A 15,575-nucleotide genomic window follows, 5' to 3' on the forward strand; every position below is an offset into this window, starting at 1 on the left:
TTTTCCTTGTTGTTGTTTAGTCGTTTAGTCGTGTCCAACTCTTCGTGACCCCATGGACCAGAGCACGCCAGGCACTCCTGTCTTCCACTGCCTCCCGCAATTTGGTCAAACTCATGTTTGTAGCTTCGAGAACACTGTCCAACCACCTCGTTCTCTGTCGTCCCCTTCTCCTAGTGCCCTCAATCTTTCCCAACATCAGGGTCTTTTCCAAGGATTCTTCTCTTCTCATGAGGTGGCCAAAGTATTGGAGCCTCAGCTTCACGATCTGTCCTTCCAGTGAGCACTCAGGGCTGATTTCCTTAAGAATGGATAGGTTTGATCTTCTTGCAGTCCATGGGACTCTCAAGAGTCTCCTCCAGCACCATAATTCAAAAGCATCAATTCTTCGGCGATCAGCCTTCTTTTATGGTCCAGCTCTCACTTCCATACATCACTACTGGGAAAACCATAGCTTTAACTATACGGACCTTTGTAGGCAAGGTGATGTCTCTGCTTTTTAAGATGCTGTCTAGGTTTATCATTGCTTTTTCCCCAAGAAGCAGGCGTCTTTTAATTTCGTGACTGCTGTCACCATCTGCAGTGATCAAGGAGCCCAAGAAAGTAAAATCTCTCACTGCCTCCATTTCTTCCCCTTCTATTTGCCAGGAGGTGATGGGACCAGTGGCCATGATCTTTTGATGTTGAGCTTCAGACCATATTTTGCACTCTCCTCTTTCACCCTCATTAAAAGGTTCTTTAATTCCTCCTCACTTTCTGCCATCAAGGTTGTGTCATCTGCATATCTGAGGTTGTTGATATTTCTTCCGGCAATCTTAATTCCGGCTTGGGGTTCATCTAGTCCAGCCTTTCGCATGATGAATTCTGCATATAAGTTAAATAAGCAGGGAGACAATATACAACCTTGTCGTACTCCTTTCCCAATTTTGAACCAATCAGTTGTTCCATATCCAGTTCTAACTGTAGCTTCTTGTCCCACATAGAGATTTCTCAGGAGACAAATGAGGTGATCAGGCACTCCCATTTCTTTAAGAACTTGCCATAGTTTGCTGTGGTCGACACAGTCAAAGGCTTTTGCATAGTCAATGAAGCAGAAGTAGACATTTTTCTGGAACTCTCTAGCTTTCTCCATAATCCAGCGCATGTTTGCTATTTGGTCTCTGGTTCCTCTGCCCCTTCGAAATCCAGCTTGCACTTCTGGGAGTTCTCGGTACACATACTGCCTAAGCCTGCCTTGTAGAATTTTAAGCATAACCTTGCTAGCGTGTGAAATGAGCGCAATTGTGCGGTAGTTGGAGCATTCTTTGGCACTGCCCTTCTTTGGAATTGGGATGTAGACTGATCTTCTCCAATCCTCTGGCCATTGCTGAGTTTTCCAAACTTGCTGGCATATTGGGTGTAGCACCTTAACAGCATCATCTTTTAAAATTTTAAATAGTTCAGCTGGAATGTCATCACTTCCACTGGCCTTGTTATTAGCAATGCTTTCTAAGGCCCATTTGACTTCACTCTCCAAGATGTCTGGCTCAAGGTCAGCAACCACACTACCTGAGGTGTACGAGACCTCCATATCTTTCTGGTATAATTCCTCTGTGTATTCTTGCCACCTCTTCTTGATGTCTTCTGCTTCTGTTAGGTCCTTACCACTTTTGTCCTTTATTATGGTAATCTTTGTACGAAATGTTCCTTTCATATCTCTAATTTTCTGGAACAGATCTCTGGTTTTCCCCATTCTATTGTTTTCCTCTATTTCTTTGCATTGCTCATTTAAGAAGACCCTCTTGTTTCTCCTTGCTATTTTTTGGAAATCTGCATTCAGTTTCCTGTATCTTTCCCTATCTCCCTTGCATTTTGCTTGCCTCCTCTCCTCCGCTATTTGTAAGGCCTCGTTGGACAGCCATTTTGCTTTCTTGCATTTCCTTTTCCTTGGGATGATTTTTGTTGCTGCCTCCTGTATAATGTTACGAGCCTCCATCCATAGTTCTTCAGGCATTCTGTCCACCAAATCTAAATCCTTAAACCTGTTCCTCACTTCCACTGTGTATTCATAAGGGATTTGATTTAGATTGTATCTTACTGGCCCAGTGGTTTTTCCTACTTTCTTCAGTTTAAGCTGGAATTTTGCTATAAGAAGCTGATGATCTGAGTTACAGTCAGCTCCAGGTCTTGTTTTTGCTGACCGTATAGAGCTTCTCCATCGTTGGCTGCAGAGAATATAATCAATCTGATTTCGATGCTGCCCATTTGGTGATATCCATGTGTAGAGTCGTCTCTTGTGTTGTTGGAAAAGAGTGTTTGTGTTGACCAGCTTGTTCTCTTGACAGAACTCTATTAGCCTTTGCCCTGCTTCATTTTGAACTCCAAGGCCAAACTTGCCAGTTGTTCCTTTTATCTCTTGATTCCCCACTTTAGCATTCCAATCCCCTGTAATGAGAAGAACATCCTTCTTTGGTGTCATTTCTAGAAGGTGTTGTAAGTCTTCATAGAACTGGTCAATTTCACTTTCTTCAGCACCGGTAGTTGGTGCATAAACTTGGATTACTGTGATGTTAAAAGGTCTGCCTTGGATTCGTATTGAGATCATTCTGTCATTTTTGAGATTGCATCCCATTACAGCTTTTGCCACTCTTTTGTTGACTATGAGGGCCACTCCATTTCTTCTACGGGATTCTTGCCCACAGTAGTAGATATGATAGTCACCCGAACTGAATTCACCCATTCCCTTCCATTTTAGTTCACTGATGCCCAGGATGTCAATATTTATTCTTGCCATCTCATTTTTCACCACATCCAGCTCACCAGGGTTCATGGTTCTTACATTCCAGGTTCCTATGCAATATTTTTCTTTACAGCATCTGACTTTCCTTTCGCTTCCAGGCATATCCGCAACTGAGCGACCTTTCGGCTTTGGCCCAACCGCTTCATCAGCTCTGAATCTACTTGTACTTGTCCTCCGCTCTTCCTCAGTAGCATGTTGGACGCCTTCCGACCTGAGGGACTCATCTTCCAGCGTCATAACTTTTATATGCCTGTTGTCTTTGTCCATAGAGTTTTCTTGGCAGGGATACTGGAGTGGCTTGCCAATTCCTTCTCCAGGTGGATCACGTTTGGTCAGAACATAACTTCTCTAAGTTATTTAAGCCCCTTCGCCACGACAAGGCAGTGATCCATGAAGGGGATCTTTTTCCTTAAAAACAATTAATTTATTTTTTGGTAGTTGTACACTGAGGGGACAATTTGGGCCAAAATGCAACAGAGAGGGGAAAGGGAGCTGAATTATATATACTGTATTGGATTGAACTGGTTAGCCAATTCTTTGGTTTTTCTGCACTCAACAGGTACGGTATTTTGCATAGTATATAGAACAGTACAGTGGTACCTCGCAAGACAAATGCCTCGCACAATGAAAATCTTGCAAGACGAAAGAGTTTTGCGTTGCGCGAGGCATTTGCAAGAAGATGAGGTTTTCTATGACAGCCGCTTCGTCTTGCGAAGCACGGCCATAGAATGTAGCGCGGGAAGGCGGCAAAGGAAGATCAGCTGTCAGCGCGGTAAGCTGACAGCTGATCTTCCTTTGCCAGGGGGGGATGGAGCCGAAGCGCGGCGGTGCGGTGGCTGCCCCTGCCTGTCTTCCCCTTGGCTCAGGGAAGACAGGCGGGGGCACCTACCGCCCGCCGCGCACATCCAGCATGGGACGGGGCATCGGAGACCTTCTCTCCCCCGTCGCCTCGCACACAGCCGGCATCAGACGGGGCTTCAGAGAAGCGCTGTGCCTTCTCCGAAGCCCCATCCCATGCCGCTGCCAGTCCCCCGGAGCCCATAGGAACGCATTGATTAAGTTTCAATGCATTCCTATGGGAAACCGCGACTCGCGAGACGAATTTTTCGTAGGACGAATTGAGTCCTGGAACGAAGTAAATTCGTCTTAGGAGGCACCACTGCAAACTTTTTTTCTTACAGACATGAAAATTGCTGGTGGGTAATTAATGATTAACACAATAATTCTTTTTTTGCCTGTTTTATCAATTGTAATGTGCTGTGCTAGATGCTGTGTGTTTTTAATTGTACTTTATTGTTTCTTTCATTACTTTGTATTTTATTTAAATAAGAGAAGCAATAAAAATACAATTAAAAGTTTTACAAATATTTTATATGGTGAAGCTGCTGTCTCTTTTCTTCAATCACAAATCCACACACTACATAACAGTTATAGATTGACTTTCTAAGAAGACCTGGGGGGGGGGTATTGGTTTTTTATTCTTGTTTTTATTATGCATTTTGTGTTTTTCATCCTCTATTTTTATATTGTGAACCTGGTCCACATTGAGTACCTGAAATGTTTAGGGGGGAGGGAAGGGGAGGGTTAATGGGTTCTTGTTATTGTTGTACTTGTCAAAAATGTAATTTACAAGTACTTTGGAAACCAATGTATGCTTGGTTTTTTTTGGGGGGGGGGGAACCCATAAACCGTGTTTCTCCAAAAAAATAAGCCATACTCCGAAAATAAGCCATACCCCCCAAAATAAGCCATACCCCGTAAATAAGCCATGGTGATAGGCAGTTTAACCCTTACTTAATAATAAAAAGACATCCCCTGAAAATAAGCCACTGTGGGGGGTTTTTTAAGGAAAAATAAATATAAGACGGTGTCTTATTTTTTGGAGAAACACGGTAATAAGAATAAAAAGAACCAAATCCACAGATACGCTGCAGACCACCAGAAGGAATCTCATGGACTACTGGTGGGCCATGGACCAGTTTGAGAACCTCTGATCTAGAATAACAATGAAAGTCAGAAGTTTACCAAAATTATTTCCAATTTTTTAAAGTCACTTTTGCACAACATTCCAAATGTCAAACAATCTAGACTCACCAAAAATTGTGACTGTCATTTTTTTTGCCCCCAACTCAAATGCACATTCCCTAAACGCATTCAAAGAAACACTTTTCAGCCTCTCTTTATACGCACAACTTAATCACAAACCAAGGCAACGAGCACTGCTACCATATTACCAGCACATTATCAATCTCTCTCTGAAAAATGGAGCACAAATTACAGCCAGTCCGCAGTACAAAAGACATAGCTGTATTCATCACCCCTTTCCTTTTATCTCCTTCAATTTCTCCTGTGTTTTGCTTCTGCAAAAGAATTGCACTGAATTAAGAGGATAAGAAAGCATTACGTGACTCAAACTCAAGCCTTTTCTTTGTATTAGTCAAAAGAAAATTTCAGTCACTCACACTAGCATCTACTGAGATAACTGTTTTGACAGCGTTAACTGTGGCACATGAAAATGGCATTCTATATTGATTAACCGTGATGTAAACTTTGATATGCTATAGAAGAGGACCCAGCCAGTCTGGGCTCTCTCAATTACTAGACACGGCCTCTGTATAGTGGGAGACGTATGGGTTTCCTTAAAGTTTGGTACAGCTCAGTCAATATGCTATGGGTGCCAAGATGCATTATACATCCAGGAGAGTAGTAGCTATGGTCCCCCTTGTGAAGAAATGGTCCCACCTGTACCTTTTGGTTTGTATATCACTCCAGAGTTCAGGCATGGGGTTATGTATGGCTTCTTTTGTATGTATGAGTGAGGTGGACCGAGTGAGTAGCCAAACAAGACATAAAGCACATAGATCAGATACATTTTCAGTGACAGAAAAGGGTCCAGGATAGGACTTCCAGAATCCCACTGCTGATTGGCACTTCAGTTGTTTCTGCAGATCATTTATTTCAGACCCAGTAGCATGTCTTCCAATGCCTGAAGCAGAAACTTTAATGAAATACCCACAGGATGGATATGTGTCCATTCCATCATCACAAACACCACTCCAGGATATTTAATAGGAGTAGTTGCTGTCATCACAAATATACAGTCTTTGACACACACACACACACCCTGGTTTTCCCTTCTGTATGGGTTCTGTTTCTTTCTTTTTTTCTTTGCGCCTCACCATGTTTGGTGCATGTATGGCTATGTATTTTTTTGAACTTTCAATAAAAATTAATAATAAAAAACCAAAAAACAAATATACACATTCAGAACTGGGGATCTGTTAATAGACTGTAATGTGATTGGGAAACAGCATTGCCCATACAAATCCACATTTGGCACTTTGCAGGCATTATGATCTCAGGTTGCAGAAGTGCTGTCACTGGCATTTTCCTTAAGAAAATATATTTAGTGTGTGAAAAGCAGTCTCAGTATTCATCAAAATATGTTGAAAAAGCACAATAAGAACAGTACACAGTGGAGTCTGGTCAAATGACTGCTTTCTTAAAATATTACCAATGAAACGAAACTAGATGTTGCCGTTGTAAGAAATGTTCATAATGCATTCACTGTAAGGTATTTCTTAGTCAAAAAGAGCAAGATGAAATGCCCAAAACAAGCCAAGAAGGTACTGTTTCTATCATCTTGGTAAACATGAGTGTAAAAACCATGCTTTCTAACCTGTTCCCAATCTCTCCAAGGGGTTTTGTCTCAGAAGCAAAGCAATCAGTTCCTGGGCATCCGGAGGTGGTGCTTCATCTTTTTCTGGCCAGTTGATCTCATCTAGCAGAGAGAGATACAAATTGTCAATCTTTTTTAACATTCTATCATTCAACATTGACTTGTGACATCTGTTCAGCATAACGTGGTGCAGCATAAGCGCAGCCTCAGGGATCAAGGTGGGGGTGTTGCTTTGGTTCATTGATCTTTGGCCATGCTTACCAGGAGACATCTTCATTCGGGGGCTGGCCTTTGGTTTGACACTTGGAGTCAAACCAGAGAGAGAGACTGGCAATGCTGTTGCCCAATAGTCTCCCTAACAGAGCTTAATGCAAGCAACCTCTGGTGTCCCATTGGAGAACACTAGGAATATTGTCCCAGGGGACTTAAACATCAATTTGGAGGCTGCTCTTGTTGGTCTGGCTCTGGCCTTTATGGCCTCCACGACAACCATGGTCTCAAGTGGTCACCAACCTTGACCCATAGCGCAGGACAACTTGTTTTTTCCCCCTGGTGACGAAGCTGATGGTCTGGAAATAGGCAAGGTTTCTGTGACCCCCTAGTCATGATCAGGCCACTTCCTGGTGAGGTTGGGCTAATGGTACCAACTTCCCACTGTAGAGATGGAAGACCCACTATTATGGTTCACCCCTGGAGACTTATGGATTTCAATGGATTCCTGAATGCTCTGGGGGATTTTTAGATGGATAGAACTGGCAATCCTGTTGAGGCCAATGGAATTGTGAGACTCAGAAGGCTGTAGATATAATCCTGCCTGAGCCCCCGTGGAGCATGTTTGGCACCCTGGTATACTGGGAAGCTGTATGTAATTAAACAGTTTAGGCGATGGCTAATGTGCAAGTGGTTGAAGTCTCACTGCAAAGATGACCAAACAGGTGCTAGAGCACATAATCCTGCCTACTATGTGGAAGTGAACACAGCAAAGAAGGCTCACTTTGCTGCTTCCATCACATCACTTGATAAATTGGTTAGCAGAGCTCTTCAGAGTGGTCCATAGCCTATTGATACCTATATTGGTAGATGGAGCCTGAGACACCTGGGGGTCCCTCTGTGCATTGCTTTGAGGACAAAGTTGGTTACCTTCACAGCAAGCTAGATGCCATGATTGATGGTGTTCCAAGTGAGGTTTCCAATGTCCTATCAAGCCATGTTTTGTAGGATCATCTACGGGTGATGGGTACTGAGGCCACTGTTCTGCAGTGGTTCTGGTGTCATCTCCGGGAATGGTTTCAGAACATAGCATACTTCTCAATCCCATAGCTTTTAAGCAATAGGGCACCACAGGGTCTCCAGTGCTATTTAACATCTACATTAAGCCACTGGGAGTTGCCATTAGGCATTTTTAGCAAGGTGTCATCAGTATGCTGCTGATACCCAACTCTCAGTAACATCTGAATCAGGGATGCCTGAGAAGAAACTGAGCCAATGTTTGGATGCAGTTGTGGACTGGATGAGAACTAATAAACTGAGTCTGAATCTTTTCAAAATGGAGGGTGGGTGGGTCCAGGAAGTTGGTAAGCTGCCTGGCCTGGATGGAATTGCGCTCTCTTTGAAGGGACAGGAGTGGATTTTGGGGGTGCTCCTAGATTTAGCTCTGTCACTAGACAGGTGTCCACAGTGACTAGGAGTGTCTTATGCTAACTTTGGTAGTTAAGACAACTATGGACATTCCTGTATCAGAATAGTTTGACCACAGTGGTCCATGCATTGGCAACCTCATGGCTGGATTACTGCAGTGGGTTGATCCAGAGGCTGCAACTGATGCAGAACTTAATTCACCTTGGACAAAGGCAAGAAATGGACTGGATGTGGACAGGAAATACCGTAGCTACATACTCCTTGGCTCTGAACATTTCCTGCCTTGGACAGTAGGTGGTGATGTTTACCTATGTAGCAGCCTGACACCCAGAGGAAATAGTCAGGCAACTTGCAAACTATACTTGCAAGACAAGGTCCTATGGCAAAGGTCACTACTTAATTGTGGTATTCTCCATAAGGGCCAGATTAAACATCACAACTATGATGGGCCGCGTGCTGAATTTTATCTAGGTGGATTTACACAGAAATGCTTTTACTTGGAATGAAAAACAAAAGACATATTTTTCAACTTTGTTGAAGGCGATTTAAACACAAACCCAAGCCTTCTGAGGAACCCCATATTTGGAAGACCTGATATCTGAATCCTGTCAAATATGGCTGCCTATAGATCTAAACACATGCTGAAGACATCTATCATGCAAAAAGAGATTTCATGGTGGAATAAACCATAGTTTTTAACTAACTTTTTTGCATTTATGTTTTGTAATGAGGTAAATCACTCCAATGCCCAGGCACAGAATGGGGTATAAAAAGCAGTGAAAAAGGGAGGGAGGGATGTTAAATAAGATGCTATGGCAAAGACACATTCTCTGAACTCAAGAGAATCTGACAGATATAGTCCTCCATTCCCCTAGGGAGAAACTTGTAAAGAATCTCATTGCACAGAAGAAATGCGCCAGGGAAAAAATTACTTCCTAAGCAATGCCAATTCTTTGAATTGAGCTTGTAACCAGGTATTAATTATACCTGGGGTTGCGGCGCTCATCTCGCTTTATTGGCAGAGGGAGCCGGTGTACAGCTTCAGGGTCATGTGGCCAGCATGACTAAGCCACTTCTGGTGAACCAGAGCAGCGCACGGAAATGCTGTTTACCTTCCCACCGGAGCGGTACCTATTTATCTACTTGCACTTTGATGTGCTTTCGAACTGCTAGGTTGGCAGGAGCTGGGACCGAGCAACGGGAACTCACCCCGTCATGGGGATTCGAACCGCCGACCTTCTGATCGGTAAGCCCTAGGCTCTGTGGTTTAACCCACAGCGCAACCCGCGTCCCTATTTATTTATTTATTTAGTATTAAAATACATGGTATGGAAAGTGTAGTATCCCTTAACCATGGTGAAACAACAGAGCATTTTTTCGTCTCAGCTTCGTCTCCTCATACATTTATTTCCCCTACTGGTGCAAATGTTAACTAGAGTTTGATTTCAACAAGAATTTTAACCTAGAATAAGATGCACATTTTCAGTCGCTGTAACTTCTGCTAAAATACTGAAGTGTCCAATTTCTTTTTAGTTATCTGAAGCTATTGGAATGTCCTTCTCTAGCTTATTACTTTATTACATAACTAGTATCTTGAAGCCCGTTAAATTAACGGGTGCTAGAACATGCAATTCCCCCCGCCCATTCCCCCCTCTCTCCCCCTCCCTTCTTTTCTCCACCCACACGTGCCAGGACTCTCCTGGGCTGCCACCGGCGCTGCTCCTCTGTCGCTGCTCCGCCTCCTCCTCCTCCGCTGCTGCGGTCCATGCCTAGGCAGGGGAGGGGGGAAGGTAGGGGCGGCCAGGGCCCTCTTTCCTTCCTGCCCTCCCCCTGGGCTCGAGCCTGCTTTTGTGAAGGGTTACCGGGGAAGAATGAGCAGCATCCCTCTGCTGCCACCAGTTTCTTGCTGAACGCAGCGGAGGCACGGGGTAGCAGAGGAGATGCTTCACGGAGCAGGGAAAGAGGGGCGGGCGGCGGGCGGCTGCCACCCGCCCCTCCTTCCCTGCTCCCTGTCAAACATCTCCTCCCCCCCGGGCTGCTCTTCCTCCCCCCCCATGCGCTGTCCCCGCTTCTGTCTGCCTCTGACCCTGCACCGCGAGGGAAATGGTAGGCAGAGGGGTAGGGGGGAGAGAGCGCGTGTGTGTGACGCCCGCTTGCTGCTGGTCGTCGGGGGGGGGAGCGTAGGAGAGAAAAAAGGGGGGAAAGCAGCCTCCTTCTCCTCGCCTTTCCCAACCCACCCAGAGCTGAGCCCGCCACACGCCGGGTGGGGGGAGGGGTTGGGATGCGGCGATGGGGTGGGGGTGGGGAACGCGCTCTTGCGTCTCAATCCCTCACAGTCCCTTCCCTCTTCCCCTCGCGCCATTAATCGGGAGGCGAGGCGCGGAACGGCAGTTTGGAGGGGAAGCTGTTGAGGGAGAGAGAACCGCATTCCGCCCCCCCGGCTCTGTGTGTGTCCAGTCTCTGCGTCCAATCCCTGTGTCCGTGGGGCACATGCTCAGTAGCGCGGAAAACGGGACACACAGAATCTGGATGCAGAGACACAGGGACTTTATTATATAGGATATCATATGCATGCACCCAAATGTACAAATGCACATGATAAGATAAATACAATGAAAGCATGACACTATTTTATTTTTCCTGCCTACATCTTTTTTGATGCTATTTAAATGCATTCTGAAAAACAAAATATGAAAATTGTTGCTGCTGCAGGATCAAAAACAACTTCTGCTTGTGTTAATTAAACATTTGATTCCTCTTGTAACTTAGGTCCCCAAAAAACAATATGTTTTAAAATCTATAAACAGCTATAAACATTTACTGTAGGCAACCAACAAATCTATTTCATTAGATTACAAGCATGCCTAGCTGGAAGAACTAATAGAACATAGACATAATTGCAGCCTCCCCTCCCCTGTTCACTTCACTAGTGTACCTTTTCATCGTATTTTATAGAATGGATTGGGAAACAACTAGTAACAGAAATGTCATTCTAGTAAGCATTTGGCATAAACTGTGGCCATCTACATGTTATGCATCTGGAAAATATAAGGGAACAGCAGGTAGAATAGAGATAGATACTGTTTAATTATCATTTAGTTTTGCCACAAGCTGCATAACAATACTTAGGGCCGGCCTGCAGGTTAAGATCTAAAAGGTTATTGAATTTTAAATGAAAGAAGAACAGCTGTTACAGAAATAACATTATACTGTAACGGCCACTAGTGAAATCATTAACAATCTGTGAACTGCATTTGAATCCTTCTTTTCCCCATTATTTATTATTTGGGAGACATTTGTTTTAGGGTTTTATTACATTTCTGTTAATTTATTGCATTGTGCCCTTAGGCATTTTCCCATTTATGCAAATTAAGTACATATCAACCTTTTTTGCTGATTTTTTAAATTAATGGCTGAAAAGACAGTACTAGTTCCAAAAGTATTAACTATCTAGATAATAGTTCCTTTCTGATTAAAGTATTTATCTTCTTCTTTGTGACTCTTTTCCTTTTAAAAAACATTTTCCTCTTGCTTTTCTAGTATGACTGTTCTCTAATTTTGACTGCTGACAAAAATTGCTCTGAATTTTTATTTATTGTAAAGTGCTTCCTACATATTAAGCATTGTAGAAATATTAAATGTAAGCACTGTAGTAATATCAAATTAAAATGATATTCACTGAATTAAGTCTTGCTCTGTTTCACAAGTTCACATACCAGTATTCTAATTCTGGTGGATTATATAGACAATTACATTTTTAATTGTGGCAAATATGTTAATAAGCAATATGGACTTAAGTGGTTCTTACACTGAAATATATGTCATTTTTCCTGAAAGCTCCCCTGTCCCACAAAGGCCTGGCTGAACATTGGCCAAGTGGCAATTCTTAGAGAGGATAGTTTTAAGGATAATAATTCAAGTTTTCTGATATTTACCACTGATTACTTGTCCAAATAGCTCCTCCGGTGTATCACCAAAAAAAGGAACACACCCAACAAGAAACTCATAAAGAATAATTCCCATAGACCACCAGTCCACTGGCTTGCCATAGCCCTGTCTTAGAATTACTTCTGGAGCAATATATTCTGGTGTGCCACAGACCTAAACGTGAGAGAAGAAAAGCAAACCTGAATTATATTTCTGTGCATAAAACTGTAAGCTGATTGCAATCAATTTGTTAAAAGAAACAGATTGAGAATTACAAATTTTGTCATGACTTTCTTTTTGGCTGCATGCATTTCAAATAAATGCAAAATTCAACTGCAATTCAGATCTGAACTGAAAGCATGAAAAAATACTTTATATATGTTGTTTGCTAATGTGAAGTCACAGTAAATTACATATATTTATACTAAGCACAATTGGCTCCTTATTATAACATGAAAACTGCAATGGATTTACCTTAAGTAACTCTTAAAGTGAACAGATTGTGGGCAAATGGTAATGAGGCATGCTTAAAGGGAAATGGGCCATAGCTAGGATTTTTAGCACCCTTGATTGTGCAATGCATCATGAGTTCCACAAGTACTCTGCTGAGACTCCTGAATTCTTTATAAAAACAACTTTCCATTTGTCTCTCTTACAATCTCACTTGCTCACAATTAGATAATTCATCTTATTAATAGACCATAATTGAAGGAGGGAAAGCCTAGGACAGTAAAGGTAACTCTTACATATAGATTTGTAACAACACTATAGAAATAAAAAAGCACAATTTGCACAATTCATCTAGTTTCTAAAGTGTTCTGCAAATGCAAAAGGAATGGCACATCTCTTACCTGTTTATCCAGAAATTCTCTAGCATCCTTCTCAATGTGACCCTCATAAAGATTGGTGGTCATACTCATGAGGCCAACCTTAGATAGTCCAAAATCTGTTAACTTTATATGCCCCATGGAAGTTACCAATAAACTGCAAATGAGAATGATAGTAGATTACTATTACTTTCTACTTCACTGCTGTAACAGCATAATGTTTTCGCTGTAACACATAAATTTAAACTCACATTAAAGTCACAGTATATCATGAAATCTGTTTGAATAAAGCCAGCAAATGGATATGACAACTGGCAAGAGATACAGTGTTACGTGGGGTCTTATCGACTCTCTTTACAGAGAACTGGAGTACTGCTAGTGAGAATGTCACAGCCCCATAATAGCATAGCCAATTAGTAGGTATAAAGAACAATTCAATGGAAGTAGCAGCGTGATTGATCTCTCCAATGGGCATAATTTCAGAATCTCATTTCCTTTTCAGACAACACATCAAGATCAGGATGGCCTTGTGGCACCAACCTTAGGGCCAGAAGTGGAACTCCACTCATGCTGCCACACTGAGTGCCCTATGCATGAGCAAATAGAGCTGGTAATTGGGCTTTATTAAATCTTATAATAAAGTTATAGGCCTCAAATCATCATAGAAGAAATTGAAGATGTCTACAAAGAGGTGAATAGATATGCATATAAACTGGGGAAGAGGGAAAGCATTTATAAAGTGATGGTAACTATAACAAGAAGTAATAGGATTTGTATTTTTCCTTCATTTAGTAGCAGGAAGCAAAAAGAAATCCAAAACTATGGAAACAAAATAATGATGTTTCTCCATAGATGGTGGCCATCATACTACAAGAATGCGACAAAACACATTTGTGCGGGTTTTTAGACAGCTCTAAAAAAAGCTAACTTTGAAAATTCTGCAGTGTGTCGTCATTCAGCTCTTTTGTTTAAAATAATCCACACCTGAGAAAAGCATTAACCTTCTTAATTGCACCATTATTATCCAAAGGTGAGTCTGCAAACATTTTCATGATTTGACATGTGAAGAAACTGGAATACTTAAACGAGTGTCAAATGGTGGATAAAGCACATAAACAACTGTTGCCCTCAGCTATGGATTCACTATAATTGCAGTTCTTTTAAAAAGAAACAAAGCAGTTAAATGATTATATTATGAATTTATCTATCAATAAAATTTTATTACATGGACACAAGCCCTTTAAAATCAAAATAAAACCCTGAAAGTCATTCAATATGTAATACGAAATGAGTTTAAATATGTAGTACACATATAAACCACAGAAAAGGAAAACTATGCAAACTACACTACACTTCATTTCACTTAGCCCAAGAGCTTCATATTCAGTATCATTAGTTTTTCAAGCAACTATTAGTTCCATGCTATATACATACTTATCTGGTTTCAAATCCCTATGTACTATTCCATAGTTGTGGAGATACTCCAATGCCAAAACAGTCTCTGCAAAATACATTCTGGCCATGTCTACAGGCAGAGGTCCCATATTTTTCATTAAAGTAGCACAATCTCCACCTGAAATATAATGTGTATTATTAAACCTATTCCACACCGAAGAGATGTTTCAAGATTCGGTTTGACACACAATTATAATTAAGAACAGTGTAGTAAGCATAGTAAGTCATAGTAAGCAAAGTGCCTCATCACCCCTAACTACCCCAAACCATTTTGTACTCCTCCAATGACCTCTCTAATTTGCCACAAGGAAAATCTGGGAGTAATTTCAGCTCAGCCCTTATAAAGCTCCCCGCCTTTTAAGAAGGTGAACATTGTGAATTAGTGGGATTTATCTTGATCTATCACTCTTGTCATTCCCAATTTCTAATGTGCATTGTGGACACTGAAGAATGGGAATCTGTAAGGTAAAAATAGTCTCATCTTCCAGTATTACACTGTGCATGCAACTGGATGTAGAACAATACGGTACCTTCTACATATTCCATGACCATGCATAAATGGCGTCTAGCTTCAAAGGAACAGTACATGCTGACTACAAAAGGATTTTCTGCAAATGTCAGGATATCACGCTCAACAAAAGCCTGCTGAATCTGGTTTCGAAGAATGAGATTCTGTTTGTTAATCTTCTTCATCGCAAACCTCTGTCTGGTTTCTTTATACCGCACCAAATAAACAGCACTGAAAAGAAGAGAGAGAGAAAGAATCAGGATGAGATTGTTTTTAAATCTACTACTTTTAATGCACACTATGCTAGAATTCCAGCATTCAATTTCTGACCTAAGTTGCCACTTAAGGTAACCAGTTAAACATTGATTAAGCCAGTTACAAAAAAAAAAAAAACCTAAGCTGAAAATGTTTTTGTCAGTACTCATTAAAAGGCTTTACGATGGGGAAAACTATTATGGCGCAATATAATAATTAAACCTGAGACTGCTTACTCTGCAAGTGTGCATCATATTTATGACTCCACCTTTGACTCTTAAGGATGAAATCTTGAACAAAAGGAGGGAAGATGAGAGCTTCATGATGAGACAGCTTCTCTTTCCAAATTGTGAAAGTGGTACACCCACTATCCTAGACATTACCAATGAATTAAATTTATCACTACTAAGGCAGTTGTGCTGGGGCTGAGTCAATCTAGAGTTCGCTGACATCGTGGCTGCTACATAGAAGTCTTCCAACCTCTGATCAAACTCCAGTCAAGTTCAGACC

At 41.8% G+C, this 15,575-nt stretch overlaps 1 protein-coding gene across 12 annotated transcripts in view; it reads right to left on the minus strand.

The window, feature by feature from the left end:
* MAST4 (microtubule associated serine/threonine kinase family member 4) overlaps positions 1–15,575 on the minus strand; it is a 216,539-nt gene that overhangs the window by 17,513 nt on the left and 183,451 nt on the right. For all 12 annotated transcript variants that reach the window (XM_035099909.2, XM_060280257.1, XM_035099907.2 and 9 more), the window contains 5 exons: positions 14,833–15,041; positions 14,282–14,420; positions 12,872–13,004; positions 12,029–12,194; positions 6,456–6,557 (listed from right to left, as the gene is read on the minus strand). In XM_035099909.2, coding sequence (XP_034955800.2) covers positions 6,456–6,557; positions 12,029–12,194; positions 12,872–13,004; positions 14,282–14,420; positions 14,833–15,041 — 749 coding nt within the window. The remainder of the gene's footprint in view (positions 1–6,455; positions 6,558–12,028; positions 12,195–12,871; positions 13,005–14,281; positions 14,421–14,832; positions 15,042–15,575) is intronic.

This window comes from Zootoca vivipara, chromosome 11 (genome assembly GCF_963506605.1).
Source record: "Zootoca vivipara chromosome 11, rZooViv1.1, whole genome shotgun sequence".
Taxonomy (NCBI): domain Eukaryota; kingdom Metazoa; phylum Chordata; class Lepidosauria; order Squamata; family Lacertidae; genus Zootoca; species Zootoca vivipara.